Genomic DNA, 15,664 nt, shown 5'->3' with positions numbered 1-15,664 from the left:
AAGAGTCCTGTAAACTACCTTTATGCAGCTTTTCAGGATGTATCCATCCCCTCTGAATAGTGTAATACACCATCCGTTTCATCATATATGGGCCTCATTATCTCTTATGCAATATGTGTTTCCCCTAGATGACATTGGCAACATCTGAAATAGGGATAGAGGAATTGCATTGACATCAGCATGGAGGAAATCCAATCCAAATGTTAAACTTACCCTTTTGAAACTCTTTTAAACTAACTTGTCACAGAATCCCCTTTCATGTAATGTCGTGGCACTACTCATAGTACCCACACACTGCCACACACTGCCCAGGCCTGCGTGCATCTGTGTATGTGTACCTGACCTGGCAGCTTCTCGCCCATAAACTATGCCCTGCTGGTTTCTAGGGACCGTGAAACACCACATAACTCAAGGGTCATGCAGTTCCTAGAAATGCACATACAGACCAAATATAAAAAAAATCCTGGGATCAATAAACAGTAACAGGACAGAGCAAACTAAAGAGTTTATTAACAAATAGCCAGAATAGGGAATGGAAAAAAAAGACCTAATTTGAAAACATAGCATGGATTCGTACAGTTAATACTAACAGGACATGTTTTACTATACTTAGCCAGTCCCTGGGAAGTTTCAGGAAAGGCCGTCCTCGCAAGGATGTGTAGAGCTGGGACAGGACCACAGATCTGGTCTTTCTGGGTGCCCAGCCAAGACTGGAGAGTTCTGTCAAATTGTGGGCTGGGTCACCCTGGGCCTGGTACTGTACAACTAGTGAAAGCCCAAGGCACAAGCTTCCTGATCAACATTATTAGGGGAATGTGCATTCCAAGCTTCACTGGGTATAAAGCAGGTTAAGCTGCTCACTCTTAGCTGCCATAAACCCTAGAGCCCCGTAGGGGTTAGGTTGCTTACCTGTCTGTCAGTTCAAGGATTGCAAGGGAAAGGAGGCCTTTTCACAGAAACAAAAATAAGAAATCTCAACAGGCACAAAGATTCCCATTTCATCACAGCCCCTATGTAGCTCTTGTGTCTCCTGCATGAAATGATTGATATTGTTTTATCATAAATATCTGATTATGAACAGTACAGAAAGGACGGAAACCTTTGTGATGGGTGTATTTGTAATACACAAATACTTTTATACCTTACCACTGGATAGCTAGCAAGGGTAAGATTGGGCTACTATAGAAAATGTGCTCATAAAAGTATGATTAAATGCTTTTGTGGTGATGTGTGACTCAAAATATAGGGGCTTGTCTTAGGAAAATTTTCTAGGAGAGTTTGAGGAAGGTAAGAGGTGGTTTTGAGCTTCTGACCGGCTTTAAAACCTTTTAAGTATCCCAGGGACAGACCAGTGGCTCAGCGACAGTACTGTTATGCAGAAGACCTAGGTTCATGTCCCAGAATAAAACTCTGCTCCCTAGGTCAGCCAGGGTTGGGGATACCTCAGAGAGAGCATTCACAGCGCCCAGGCTGAAGGAAACCATTGCTGCTGTTCAGCAGTGTCTCTTGACGGCCATATTGGATGACCACAGTTGCATGCACTAAATGGAGAGTGGTTGTATGAACTCTGGCTAAGGTTTGTTGCTGCCATAGCTGATGGAAAGGAATATAAAACTGGGGGAAATTACTCTGGGAATTTGCAAATGATCCAGATCCCACCCCTAGTTCTTCATACTTCCAGCTGAATCAGGAGTGGAAGGAAATTACCAGTCCCAAATTAAAAAGGCAAGAATCCCCAAAATGGCATGAAATAGCACTGCCCCCTTTAAAAGCTGCTTGGGCAGGCCAGAAACAGGAAGGCTTTTAAATGTGTGAGCAGCTTGTATCATTTTTAGATGGGTTAGAGATTGTGATTAGAGCAAGAATATGCCTTCATTAAAAATCAAAGAAAGCTTTATGAAGTGATAAACCATGGGGCTAAAAGAGATCTGAGGAGGGTGGCGTTCTTGAGCCAGAGGAAGGAGGGAAGATAAGAACTCATCCAGTGGTGACTCTTGCTGGCCACAGCACTGCACTGAGGGCCAGTCTTTGAGGACACTCCCCTGCCCACCTCCGAAAGCCTGGCAGCCACTGAGGGTGAGTAAGCCACCCCGGCATGCCATTGGGAGTAAAAACCGTGCTGTTGGAAATGAATGGCAAATTCCTGGTTGCAGAAGTTCATGGTCTGAGAGCTCCCAGAGCTGAATACGTGGCATTCGTGTACTTGGGTGACTCGGTCTTTGTGTGCAGTCTGTGGGCAAAGTTGAGAGCATTAGTGAACTGTCTGCACACTAGGGATGTGCATTCGTATTGAACATAAATGTAAAACGCTACTTTTTTTTTTTTAACTTAAAAAAGTGATGAGACATAAACGATCTGATTTCCAACTTATTCAACATAGCTATGTTGAATAAGTTGGAAATCGCGATTGTTGATCCAAAATAAAAATTTAAACCCCTCACCTTCCTTAATCCCCCCCCAAAGACTTACCACAACTCCCTGGTGATCCAGCGAGGAGTGAGGACGCCATTTCTGAAATCCTTTCCGAGGAGCACGTGACGTCGGCGCCACGTCGTAGTGATGCGGCGTCACGTGATTCCCCGCGGGTTCGCGCCGGAACGCTCGTTCGGCCCAAAAGGAACTTTTGGCCAGCTTGGGGGGGTCAGGAGGCCCCCCCAAGCTGGCCAAAAGTTCCTTTTGGGCCGAACGAGGATCCCGGAAGCGACCCCGCGGGGAATCACGTGACGCCGCGTCACTCCGACGTGACGCCGACGTCACGTGCTCCTTGCAAAGTTGGTCAGAAATGGCGTCCTCACCCCGCTGGACCACCAGGGAGTTGTGGTAAGTCTTGGGGGGGGGGGGGATTAAGGAGGGTGAGGGGTTTAAATTTTTATTTGCACATATGGACATATACTCAACTCATTGAATTCTGTTTATGTCCATATTGACCACAAATGGGACCCCCTTTGGACATATGGACATATGAACTTAAACTTTTGCTCTGCACATCCCTACTGCACACCCTAAATATCCTTTTCTTTCAAATCATGACAATTTTTTTTTATCAAAATATCTGAAAAAAATCTTTTTACAGCAGTTATTTATTAAAATCCCAGTATTTGCAGTAGTTAAAAAAAAAAAATATATATATATATTAAGTTAATCTAAACCATTGAGAATAAAATTAATTGGCTAATAATCCATCATGCAGCTCTTGCCATACTGAAAAATATGATGTAAAGCCATTCTTTTAAATTACTTATTTTTGTTTTCCTCTTGGCACCTGTATGGCTTGCCAATCGTGATATGCTTTTGGCTTTTTCTAGTAAATCAGCAGCCTTTTGTCTGCCTTAAATGTACCCTTTTTATTGTTTGGGTATTCTAGATCATCAACAGCAAAGTTCACAATAATGATGTCTTAACATCTAAACCAGTGCCCTTAATGTGCCTCCTTTCCAAGCAAACCTTAGAACAATACAGAAGAAAATATAACTAAAGTTTGCATTTTAAGTTTAAAATGAGAAAACATTGGGCAGTGCCCTCCTAAGCTCCAGTTTCCTTCCGTAATGGAACAGAAACCTGGGTTAAGTAGCTATTGCCATATGGAGAGGCAAAAATATGCAGCAGGATGGGCTAGATAATTGATTTCAAACCAAGTGGAAGGTTGTATGTCAGAATACCACAAAACCTATTTTGTACCATGTGAAACTGAGTTAATGGTATACTTTCTATATTCTTTGTGCAGATACTCTGATCCCTCCAAGTGGACAGCTTACCTTGGACTTCATGACCAGAACAGCCTGAACAGCAAAAATGTCGTGGCAGTGAAAATTAAGCGCATCATTGCTCACCGTGACTTTAACGACTATAGCTATGACTATGACATTGCAGTGCTGGAGCTGGAGAACGCCATCCAGTTCAGTAACACCATCCAGCCGATCTGCCTACCCGATGCCACCCATAACTTCCCTGTGGGGAAATCTCTTTGGGTGACCGGATGGGGTGCAACCAAGGAAGGCGGTAAGAGGAAGAAATCGTCACCAAAAACCGTACCCTTTACCCGAGAGAGGAGGGTGAAGCCCCGGCACAGCTTGTAACCAAATCTGTCTATTAGCAAACATTTCAGTGTAATATTTGGATGTGTCCTAGCTGAGTAAGCTTATTGAGGCTAATTTTAAAATCCATGTCTGTGGGTAAGACCTGCCTTATCGGCAGAAGTGGATTTTAAGGAAATTTCCTTCCCTGTGCGCGGGTAAAACTTGCGCGTGTACTACACACACAACTTAACTTCATCCCCGGGAGAGAGGCTGGGGAAGGGTCTTGCACTTAGGTGCAGGCTTCTGAATTTTCCAAATTGTACACATGTTTTCTTGGAAAAACTACCTGTATGAATTAGCTGTAGATGTGTATGGGATGGTTTTTTCCTGGGATGGTTTGCAAAGAGAAAGTGGGTGCAAAATCTGCAGGTAATTGACTTTGCAGCAATTCAGGCAGTTATAAAATTACCCCCCTAGAATGCAAATGTACCATCTAATCTATAGCGCTGCAAGGCAAACTGCTGCATCTAGACACGATGTAACAGTTTCACTGAATTTTCTTTTCACAGTGAATATAAACTAATAAGTAGCAAACAGATTAGAGTATGAGTTTCTGCACTAATGTTATGGCACCTGGGAACCTCACAGATAACTCTGATTATTTCTTATGGTTTTGGCCGTTGTTGAATGAAGGACGCTGAGTCAGCTTCAACCACTTTCTTTAGTAAATTACTCTAGTTTCCTCATGTTGAGAAACACATTCTGCTCTACCTGGATAGCTCCAAAGCTTGGCCCTTAAAACACCATTTTGCAGTCTTACGGTCTTGTAATCATAAGATGCTTCTATAGTGCCAAATCCCTCATGTACCAGATAACAAAAGCATCCCCTTGGTAGGCTTCTTCATTTCTAGAAGAACTGTTGGATGTGTTTTCAGGAGACACCTACTAATGCAGTGGTCCCCAAACCTGTCCTGGAGGGCCACCAGCCAGTCGGGTTTTTGGGATATCCTCAATGAATATGCATGAGAGAAAATTTGCATGTTATGCAAATTTTCTCTCATGCATATTCATTGAGGATATCCCAAAAACCCGACTGGCTGGTGGCCCTCCAGGACAGGTTTGGGGACCCCTGTTTAATGTAAAGAAGTTCCAAGCCTTGCATTGAGGCAGTAACATGAATCCAGGTTGTTAACGAGTGAACAGACCAATGAAACTGCTGTTGGCATTCTTGGGTTTTCAGTTTATGGGGCTGCTGTAGTAAGGGTAAGAAGGTATTTGGTTATTAAGAATATTATATACTGTGATGGCAAAAGGGTAATTTTCAAAGGAATCTTTCTAGATAAGTAGTGCTTTCCCCACAGAAATGGCCCTTTAGATAATTGCACTACTGATAGATGCGTAAAATTACACACCCCAGGAGTTTATGCACAGCAGCCATTTCTTGTGTACTTTTACGTATACTTGAAAGAGCCATTCCCAGGGCGGCGTTAGGGCGGGACAAACCATTTCCGTGCGTTTCCACTTGCTCCCATGCATGTGCATGCTGCACAAGGGTTCATAATACATGCCAACTAGTCTTCAAAGTGCATTTGTGTGCATATGTCCGCTTTGAAAATTATGGCTTAAGTCTGAGCGCTATGTCTGTTATAAAATTGGGCTCCCTAAGCACGTACTACAGGGCAGAAGCATTTCAGGACTTGCATGCATAATTTATTTTAAAAAGTATGCACACATTATTTTGACAAAACTCGAGGCACCAAATAATAGGTATAATTTTGTGTGTGTAGTTTTGCTGGGATAATTGAACTTAAGTGCAGGTCTGCTTTAAAAATTAAGTTCACTTGCATGTGTGTTTGCTGACTTTCTTTGTCATTTCAAAATTACCCCCAAGCATTTCTGTGGCCATGGCATCTTCTATGTGTTATTGGGAGATGACAAACATTTGGCATTCATCCTGCAATGGGCTGTAGGGCTGGCATTAGATTTATTCTCCTGTGTGGACAACGACTGTGCAGCCCTCTTGTTCTGCCTTTTGGTTTTTTTAAATGCTTAATTCTTTGTTCAATAACCAACATGCAATAAAAAGTCCATCTCAGTCTCTGTCATGGGCCCCATTTCTCTGCCAAAAAAAAAGACCAACTTCTTGTGGTGATCCAAAGTTTAAAAATTGACACCCCCCTCTGAACCCATCTTATCCCCATCGGTAGGTCCAAAAAGCCTAAGTGGGTCAGGAACAATCCCCCAGCATTCCTGCCCCATCTGCTGGTATGTAAAATGGTGCCCACTAAACCCTGTGACCGTGACCAGTACCATTTTGTTGAACAGAAGCACATTTACATATCAACAGATGGAGCAAGAACTCCTAGGGATCACTCTTAACCCAGTCAGACATTTTGGACTCAAGAACGGGATAAGATGGGTTTGGGGGACGAGGATGGGTGGGTACAGGGCTAGTGCAAGAGTATTGGGTGCCCCAGACAAATCTTATAGCCTTGTGCCCCACAGCCCTCTCCATAGGCAATTAAGTTATGTATTTATAATAGATTTTACATGAAAAATAACATTCAAAATAGTCCTCGGAGGTAAAATTATCACAACATTATGTACATTATATTTAAATGCACTGTTGTGGTGGCAACTGCAAAGCCCTGCAAAACAGATACTTGGAGCCCATGTAGAATTAAGCCTATTGTAATGCCTATTGGGTGTGGGCTTGGCCCTCAGAAAGCCATGAGTAAATGGAATTGCAATTGGAATATAGGAAGTCTCCCATACCAAAATAGCACTAAATGCCAGCTCTCAAATAGTAACAAGCCTACTTATCAAAAGGCACCACTGCAAATATTATATCGGGCCCTAAAATACTAGGGATATGCATTTCACATGTGTACTTCAGACTTTCTAGAACATGCAGGAAATGGAGAGTATGTGAATATTTTTAATAATGAGATACATACATACTATTAATTTTTCCGCATGTACTAGAAAGTTGGCAAGCTGCATGCGTATCCACCAAACAGATATAACGTTTGCATATCCCTATGAAATACCAATGCAGCTCAAATTAGTAAAGCAAAACAAACCATTCTGCTATAGATTCCTAAATAGAAACTACATGCTAGCAGAATACCTCAATTCGGTCACACATGCAGAACACAGACCGACCCTCACCCAATACAGAATAAAGAAACCATAGAATATAACTAGAAATATGCAGATAAAAAATGAACTGGAAACCACAATATGCCAGACACTGTTGCAGTACAAGAACAGAAAAACAAACATCACTGTTCTTCATAAAACATCAAACAATAAAATTAAAAAAGTAAAATGTTTGCCATGACGATAACAGATTTATATCTAAGGGAAACGTGTCCTTCCATAGATGCTGGGTTTGCAATGCTTCTAAAATGGAGCAGTATAGAAAGAGCCACTATTCTTGTTACCCAATTACAGTTACTTGACAGAACTGAGATTGGAACTTGTGCTTCAGGACTTCTGTCGATGCACACTTTAGCTTTTAACTGTCCTCTAATTCTAATGTGCAATCTGTGCAATTGCTTATGTTCGTCTCAATGTTGTGCTCATGACAGGTCCTGGGGCTGCAGTGCTGCAGAAGGCAGAAATTCGTATAATCAATCAGACTGAATGCAACAAAATCCTGAGCGGTGCGGTGACTCCCCGGATGATTTGCGCTGGATACCTCAGTGGAGGCATTGATGCCTGTCAGGTAAGGAGCTTTTTGCCTTCACACTTCCCTTTGTTCTGTAGCCTGTTGCTTTAAACTGATGCTGAGGGGAGCAATTTGCAAACTGCTTACATTGGGACAGAGGCCACTTTTTTTTTTTTGGTTAATTTTAACTCTGGGCTTTGCACTGATTTTCAAAGAGAAATTTTGTGCATGCCTTTGCTTTGAAACTTTGTACCAGCTGACATTTGTACTTGCTTCTTGTGTAACTATCTTTTCTTTGGAAAATAATGCTTGTAAACTTGAAGAAAGCAATCTACATGCATTATTTTTCAGTCCTGCTCCAGGAGCACCGCCCATAAAAGCTGCAAAAATAACATAAGATGCTCCAGAATGTGTGGCTCTTAGCCATTTTGAGGGAGGGCAATTTTCGACAGCCTATTTACATGTACACATCACTATTCATTTATAAAAATGTCCTTCACATGAAATTTATCAAATTGTCCCTGGATTCCAGTTAGTATAGTGACATTATCTTGTTTGGTATAGGCTGGCCTGATTGTTCCATGGCATTGCTGCATGTTGCCGTATGGGAAGACTAGGTGTGATTCCCAAACCCCGACTTCTCCTCAGACTGGTTGAAGTTGAGGAGCTGCAGTCTGTGGCCACAGGCTATTGCAGTGATAACTGGTCTAAATAGGAGTGGAGAGATGAGTAAAAACAGGAGGTTAAAAAAAAAAATCCATGATTTGAAGGCTCATGACCCTGTAGCTCCAGTAGTTCTAATCTGAGCTGGAAACTCAAAGGAACAAAAACAAACTGCAGGCCAAAAAACAGGAAAAGGTGGCAGACAGGGGGAGACACTGAACAGACATGAAAGAAGTGTAATCACAAGCTGACTTGCATTTACATTGAGCTCGGCAAGGTTGGTTTTAATATAATTCTAATCATCTTATTACTGGCATGTCTTTCAGGGAGATTCTGGTGGACCTCTGTCAAGCGTGGAAGCAAATAATCGCTTGTACTTGACTGGAGTGGTCAGCTGGGGAGAAGGTTGTGCCAGACGGGACAAGCCGGGCCTCTACACCTTGGTCACCACACTGAGGAAATGGATAACAGACCAGACAGGATTGTAGGTCCTGGAACTGCGTGTAAACCTCGTGTGTGTGTGTAGCTGGTTTTGTTATGTCATTGTCAGATTTTAAAAGCCGCTTGGTCAAGTGACTTCCTTCCAATGCGAGGACAAACAGGGGATTACGTTTCTTCCCTTCCTATTTGAAGCAATGAAATGTGCCACTTTGTTTCAAAGGTGGCTGAGAAGAGATGGCTGAACTCTCAGCAAAGTACATTTCTTGAACTCTCCTTAACGGGGCTACCCTGCGCAAGCCTGATTCTACAGGTGAAGAGCACAGAGAACCTCGTGTGAAGTCGCAAATTGCTGGCAAGAACTGAACCTTTACCTCATTATGGACAGATCTCAGCGGACATTTTAGACAAAAAAAACATTGAGAATGGTCTTTATTAAATATGTATGTAAACCTAACAGAGACTGGAGAGCTGGGTATAATTGAGGTACCAAACATTTTGAGGCATTTTTAAAATAGGGAGATTTGGAAGTAAAAGTTCGCCTTCAGCTACAGGAGGGTTGATTTAACCATGTCTTCCTTATAAGGATCACCACACAGATCTGATGCTTTTAAGATTAGCATAAACGCAGTTCTTTATAATCAAAATAATAACAAAAAGCTTTGGGAATTATTATTTTTATTTTAATTTGATATTAAAATTTTGTATACCAGAATTTTTTATTTTTTGTAGAGTGTGGGAGTTGTGGGTAGCTATTGTGTTTGCAGGAATGATTGGATCTCTCTAACAACGGTTAATGAGGACGGTGGCAGGAGATACTGTTAATGATCTAGTCAGCAGTGCATTAGCTGAACTCGGCGGGACCCAGTAATGATGCCGAGCTATTTGAGAATTGTGATGGAAGGCCTCGGTACATTTACACTGGGCAAGGTACGCATTGTCCAAAGATTTTATTCTCTCGTTAAGCATGGGAGAACAGGAAATCCCCAGTTTATCGGGTCATGTTATGTCTCTCCTCCCCTTGTCCTTTTCCCATACCCCTCTCGACCTGCTGAGTCGGAGAGGGATTTTTGTGTAGCTTTTGGTAGTCCTGGATTGATTTTGATATTGAACAGGGTGAGGTCGCTGAGGCCCTTGGAGTGAATATCAGCTTGTTAGCCTCACACACAGGAGAGACAGAGTGCCTAATTATTTTCCTTTTGTGACAATCCATGGCCCCCATTGCATGGTACAGAGCAGGGTTGTGCAAGCAGCGTCTTCAGCCACCTCTGCCTGTGTTGGTGCTCACCCTGGGCAATCATACATATTATTAATCCATACACAAGAAAAGGGTATATGGAACGTATGCCTACTTAAGGCTGTTGTGAATTTATTTATTTTTTTTTTTTAAATTCCTCTTCTACATCCCCTCTTAATAGAACCACAGAACTGAATAATGGAATGTTTTCTAAGGTTTAGCTCAGTTTTTCTCCCCTCAGGCCTATAACAAACTATCGTGAATATTGCATTAATCTTATTTTCACAGAGGATACAATATGCTGCTGTTTCCCACTTTAGTCTGACTGGCATGATGTCACTGGATCTAGAGGTATGAGGGTTTATTTTTTCCCTAGCAATGCAAAAGTACTGCACAAGGGATACACTTCATAGTTGAGGAGAACATACATTTTCTTTTTAATTATGAATGTTTTGGTAATGAAAATAAGAAATCACTATTTTACAGTTCAGGTGATCCTTGCAGTGGCATCTATTTATATTTTAACATAATCTTCCTAAAGGTCTTGTTTATGGATCTAAATTTTTTCTTGTTTACATCCAAGATGAATGGTTTGGTTTCAATTTTCTTAAGACAACTGTGCCAGTTATTAAAACCAGTATGGGGTAGGGGCCAGTTTGTTCATTAATGGCAACTCCTAGTTCAGTCTTGACATTCCTCTTAAGAGTTTCTAGGCTGGCATAGCCTTGAGATGGGAAGAGGAAGGATGGCCTGATAGGCCCTGCCTAGGACTGGCATAGCCTTGGGAGTTGAGGTCTTTACACATCACACCCTTGTAACTGCAGATAAGTGTTTCCATGTGATTATAGAGGGAGCAGAAAGAAAGTTTAACTGCAGGACGAAAGCAATGAGAAATTTTAAAGGGCCTGGTTTAGAATGGCTTGTAGGTTAGCAGTAACTATGGCAACAAGCAGTAACAATGGCAACAAGTAAAGGACTAACATCAATGCTTGTGAAAAGAGAGAGAAGAACTCTAAAATTTTAATATTAAATATAGAAAAGTTTTAAATGTATATGGAAGATGAAATGCATAAACCTTAAACATATTAAAAAACAAAACAAAAGATATGAGAGAGTGTGGGCGTGGGGTAAGCTCATTAGAGTTTATATTTACTTCCCTGTGGTGGTTTGTGCCTGGCAAGAAACACAGCCAGGTTGGGCAATAATGTATGAAAGGTGAAGAAGGCGGCTCCTATAATGGTATCATCTGTGCACTTTTTTCCCCTTTCCTTCCATATTACCCCATGCTTATAAAGATTAACCGTGAGAATAAATAATCACCATGGACTTTCTTGTGGCTAACAATATCTGCTCTAAACGCAGAGGTAGTAAAACACTACATGGTCTCTCCTCAGTTCAAATGTGAATGCGGGACCATAGGATGTTCTTGGCCCTTTTGATTTTATTAAAAAAAAAAAAAAAAGTTCAAGGTCTGAGTCATGAATGCAGGAAGGTCCCTTCTTGGTCTTTTGGCTGAGACAGTGATGAGAAGCTAGCTGGGCAGTCTGGATGGACCAGTTGGACTTTCTCTGTCATTACTATGTTAACTGTATGTGATGTGCAGCAAGGAGGAGAGGTAACGATGCATGAAGCTGTTCAGGACCCTGGTCAGACTGGGAGGAATAAACTGCCTATGTTTGAAAAACAGCAGCAAACAAAAGTCGTCTTGTACTCTTTGGTTGCCTCTTAACGTTAGTATGTGAATTAGCAAGAACGTACCGCACAGGGTTTACTACTCTAAATGAGAAAAGTCAATCCATTTGCATTGTTACCACGCCATAATCATCTCCTCAATCCTTTCTTTGAGTTGTGAAGACAGTATAAGATAGGACACATTATAGCCTTGACAAGGTCTGGAGGAAACAGTCATTTACTGCTCACTACTCTGCTGTGTACATATGTATATAGATAACATACAAATATATATATATATGAAATCATTTTTATTTCAGCCTAGTGTTAGGCTGAATTGGCATTGCCAATATGTGCCTTAGTAGGGAAAAAAAAGGAACTTCTTAACTATGTGAAAAGTGTGTTAAATTCTGATTTCAGTCTTTTTGATAATGTTAGTGCCTTCTTGGTTTGGTTGATAGGCTTTCTGTTAAAATGTAATGGACAATGGCATAATGGGAATACATTTCTCCACTTGCCAGACCAGCAAAAATCCTTTTTGGCCAGTATTATTGCTGTAAGAAGCAGCACAGCTGGTAATAGATACGGTCTATTCTCTGGCTTTCAACTTGGTGTCAAGTCTGTATAAAGTCGAAAACCTCTAAATGGTATGTTTCTTTTCCTGCTCTCTGGGAAAACTGCAATCCCAGGCCTTTTCTGCAAATGTGAATTTGAGAAGCTGTCTTATTGGCAATCAGTTACTGGTGTCTTTCTGTAAATTATAATCATGCGGTTCTGTGAATACGCTAGCGAACGATGGAATTTGAACGTTGCTGTCTTTTCCTACCTAGAGGGACTCCTATTCAAAGAGAGGTCTGGGGGTAAAACTGTGCTTTACCCACAGGCCCTTTTGAAAATTGTCCGCCCGATATGTGCACAAAATTTATGTGCAAGCAGCCTGCATGTGCGTAACTTTATGCTCACAGTGGGCAGGTGTTCTGGGGGCGGAGTCTGGGTTTCTACGCATACTGTTTGGTTTTGAAAAGTGTGCGCATACGTTTTCTCAGGCCCCCCCCCCCCCCCCCACACACACACACACTCTCAAATTAGCAGATGTAACTTGCACAGGGAGTTTTGCTGGGTTAATTTTCTAAATGAACTTATGCATATAATTTTGTTTTGAAAATTGGTGTAATTTATGCATGCAGCAGCCTGCAAACTTATGCAGCTGTTACAAAATTACTCCCCCAAATATGTAAAGGGTGTAATTTAGAGTACTGAGACTTGATTATTTGAAAGCAGGGTATGATATTGGGTTCTACTTTTTTCTTTTTTTTTTTTTTTTGTAATTTTAAGGGCACAGTAACTTTTAGATGGTGTGTACAGTGTTTGTGATTTTCTGTACGCCTGTCGGCTTCATGCTAAAGCTCTGCACCGATACATTATGTTTGATAGAAATGGGACACTTGTGTAGAAGAGTAAGCACTTTAAAGGAACTCCTTGAAATTCCAAGGCTGTTTTCTAAAACTTGCTTGTCTGAGGCCAGGCTCAGATTAGATAATGTAGGGAAGCACAGTGTACTATGGGGTCCTGAGAATATGAAACCCAAGGCTTAACACTACAGCTGCAGTTCCCAAACCTGCATCGTTCAGCACCCTGCCAGTTGGATTTTCAGGATATCCAGAATGAATATGAAATATTCAGCACTGAGTATATGTAAATTTGCTTCATGTATAATCTTTGTGAATATCTTGAAAATCTGACTGGTTGTGAAATCAATAGGACATATTTGGCAACCACTGTACTACAGCCAAATGTTAATACCTTGCACTTGCATGCAGGTCTTATCTGCATTTAATTACAAATCTGCTTTTTATTCACTCTTTTTTTAAAACTACAATAAAACGTTTTCAGAAGAATTCTCACCAAGACTCTCCGTGGAATAAGCATGGCTACCATAATTTGTCTTGCTGACTATATCCGCGGATATGATACAATTCAGCTTGAAGTAGTTCTCCATGTTAAGTCTGAATCCCAGTAAACTGAAAATGGTTCATGGACATTCCTTGCATGTAACTTTTATTATTCATTATTAAATTCCCACCTGGTTTCTGACCCACATGGAAATAAGTTGTTTATTCCTGTCTTACATTTAATATAATTAGGCCAATATCATTGGAGTTGATTTATATGTGTAGGTTTCCATGCTTGGGAGATGGGTCTCTTTCAACAGAAAAGAAGCTCTGGAATGAGAGGTCATGGACTGAGTGTGAAAGGGGATAGACTTGGGAGTAAACTATCTTTACAGAAAGAGTGGTAGATGGAGGAGGTGGAGATAAGGAAAGTATGTGAATGTATGGGATAAGCACAGAGGATCTCTGAGGGAGTGAAAGGAATTGTAAAGCGGCGTGGTTTGTGTGGATGGGCAGAGTAGATGAGCAGTATGGGCTTTATTTACTATAACGCTTCTATGCAAAGGAGGGGGTAGATATTAGTGATTTTGTAGAGCTTGAGAACAAACAGCAGAATACGCTCATTGTTCTCATTTTTTCATGTACATTGTATTGATGCACAGCAGCTTCTGAGCTTTCATTTTGCATCCCTATTGTGGTGTCTGGCTCTTAATAAAGGCCCACTAGGGATCTCCAACAGGGAACATAGAAATACCTGTTATGCTGGTACCAAAGACAGTAAATGCAATATGGGACCTGCTCAAGATGCATTTTAATAAAGTTTAGTTTAGATGGACAATCAATTTTTCCTCCTGAAAGCATTAAATGTAAATACAATGTTTGTACGTATTATAGTGTAACAGTCTTATAGGGTCATTCTTTATTGTGTGATGTGCCGGTATCGCACGCGATACCATCCGTATCGCAGTGGTATTAAAATCAGGGGAAGGGGAGGAGTATGGGTGGGGTTTGGGCAGAGTTATCTCCCAGCAGTGCTGCGGGCAATAATGTGTTTCCCAATATCGCTGGCAGCACCGCTGGGAAATAACTACTAGAGATGTGAATCAGAACTGAAATTCGACCCGATTCTGGTTCCGATTCACATCTCTAATAACTACACCTTTTCCCGTGGCCTATGGGGGCGACAGCGTGCAGTGTGGCTGCACTGCAGCGGGCGAAACTGCATCGCCCCTTTTTTTTTTCGTGACACATCATTCTCCTATAAATACAGCAGAATGATGAATCTAGGGATTAGCCTGCTGTAGATTTGCATTTCATGCCACGCTCGTGCTTCATAGCTGTCTCTTCTGAAAGGGACTCATCTTTCAGAAGCTATTGTGTATAATATATACTATAAGGACAGCCACACTTTTCTACTGAAATTCAAGTTGGTGGCATATATTTATGCATATATTTCTGTAGTGGTTAACAGGGAAATCAACCTGTTAGACTTAATTTTTAGACTTTCCTTCCCATACTAAGAGGAAGATCATTTTGGTTTGCTTAAAAGTCGGTAGCCTCAATGAGAATATATATTTTTCTGTTGTGTGGCTGATTGTGCATTAGATATCATGGATACAAAATTTAGGGCCAGATGTACCAAAAGGCTTTCCCCATTTTGTGCCCATGAGAAATATACTTGATACATATTTTTAATGTATTTATTTTAGAACTTATAGTGGACTGTGTGCCCCATTTTAGAATGCAGAAGTTGATCTCATTTCAAATAGATAATAGAAGTACTAGGGGGCACTCCATGAAGTTAGCATGTGGCACATTTAAAACTAATCGGAGAAAGTTCTTTTTCACTCAACGCACAATTAAACTCTGGAATTTGTTGCCAGAAGATGTGGTTAGTGCAGTTAGTATAGCTGGGTTTAAAAAAGGTTTGGATAAGTTCTTGGAGAAGTCCATTACCTGCTATTAATTAAGTTGACTTAGATAATAGCCACTGCTATTACTAGCAACGGTAACATGGAATAGACTTAGTTTTTGGGTACTTGCCAGGTTCTTATGGCCTGGATTGGGCACTGTT

At 41.2% G+C, this 15,664-nt stretch overlaps 1 protein-coding gene across 3 annotated transcripts in view; it reads left to right on the top strand.

Moving 5' to 3' along the window:
* The window catches only part of ST14 (suppression of tumorigenicity 14), a 95,464-nt gene extending 81,668 nt beyond the window's left edge, over positions 1-13,796 (top strand). For all 3 annotated transcript variants that reach the window (XM_029572791.1, XM_029572792.1, XM_029572793.1), the window contains exons 17-19: positions 3,725-3,999; positions 7,610-7,746; positions 8,679-13,796. In XM_029572791.1, the coding sequence (XP_029428651.1) occupies positions 3,725-3,999; positions 7,610-7,746; positions 8,679-8,840 (574 nt within the window). In that variant the 3' untranslated portion in view covers positions 8,841-13,796. The remainder of the gene's footprint in view (positions 1-3,724; positions 4,000-7,609; positions 7,747-8,678) is intronic.
* The last annotated feature ends 1,868 nt before the right edge of the window (positions 13,797-15,664 follow it).

This window comes from Rhinatrema bivittatum, chromosome 12 (assembly GCF_901001135.1).
Source record: "Rhinatrema bivittatum chromosome 12, aRhiBiv1.1, whole genome shotgun sequence".
Taxonomy (NCBI): domain Eukaryota; kingdom Metazoa; phylum Chordata; class Amphibia; order Gymnophiona; family Rhinatrematidae; genus Rhinatrema; species Rhinatrema bivittatum.
The sequence above is the reverse complement of the archived record's forward strand: the minus strand, read 5'-3'. Positions and strand labels throughout refer to the sequence as shown.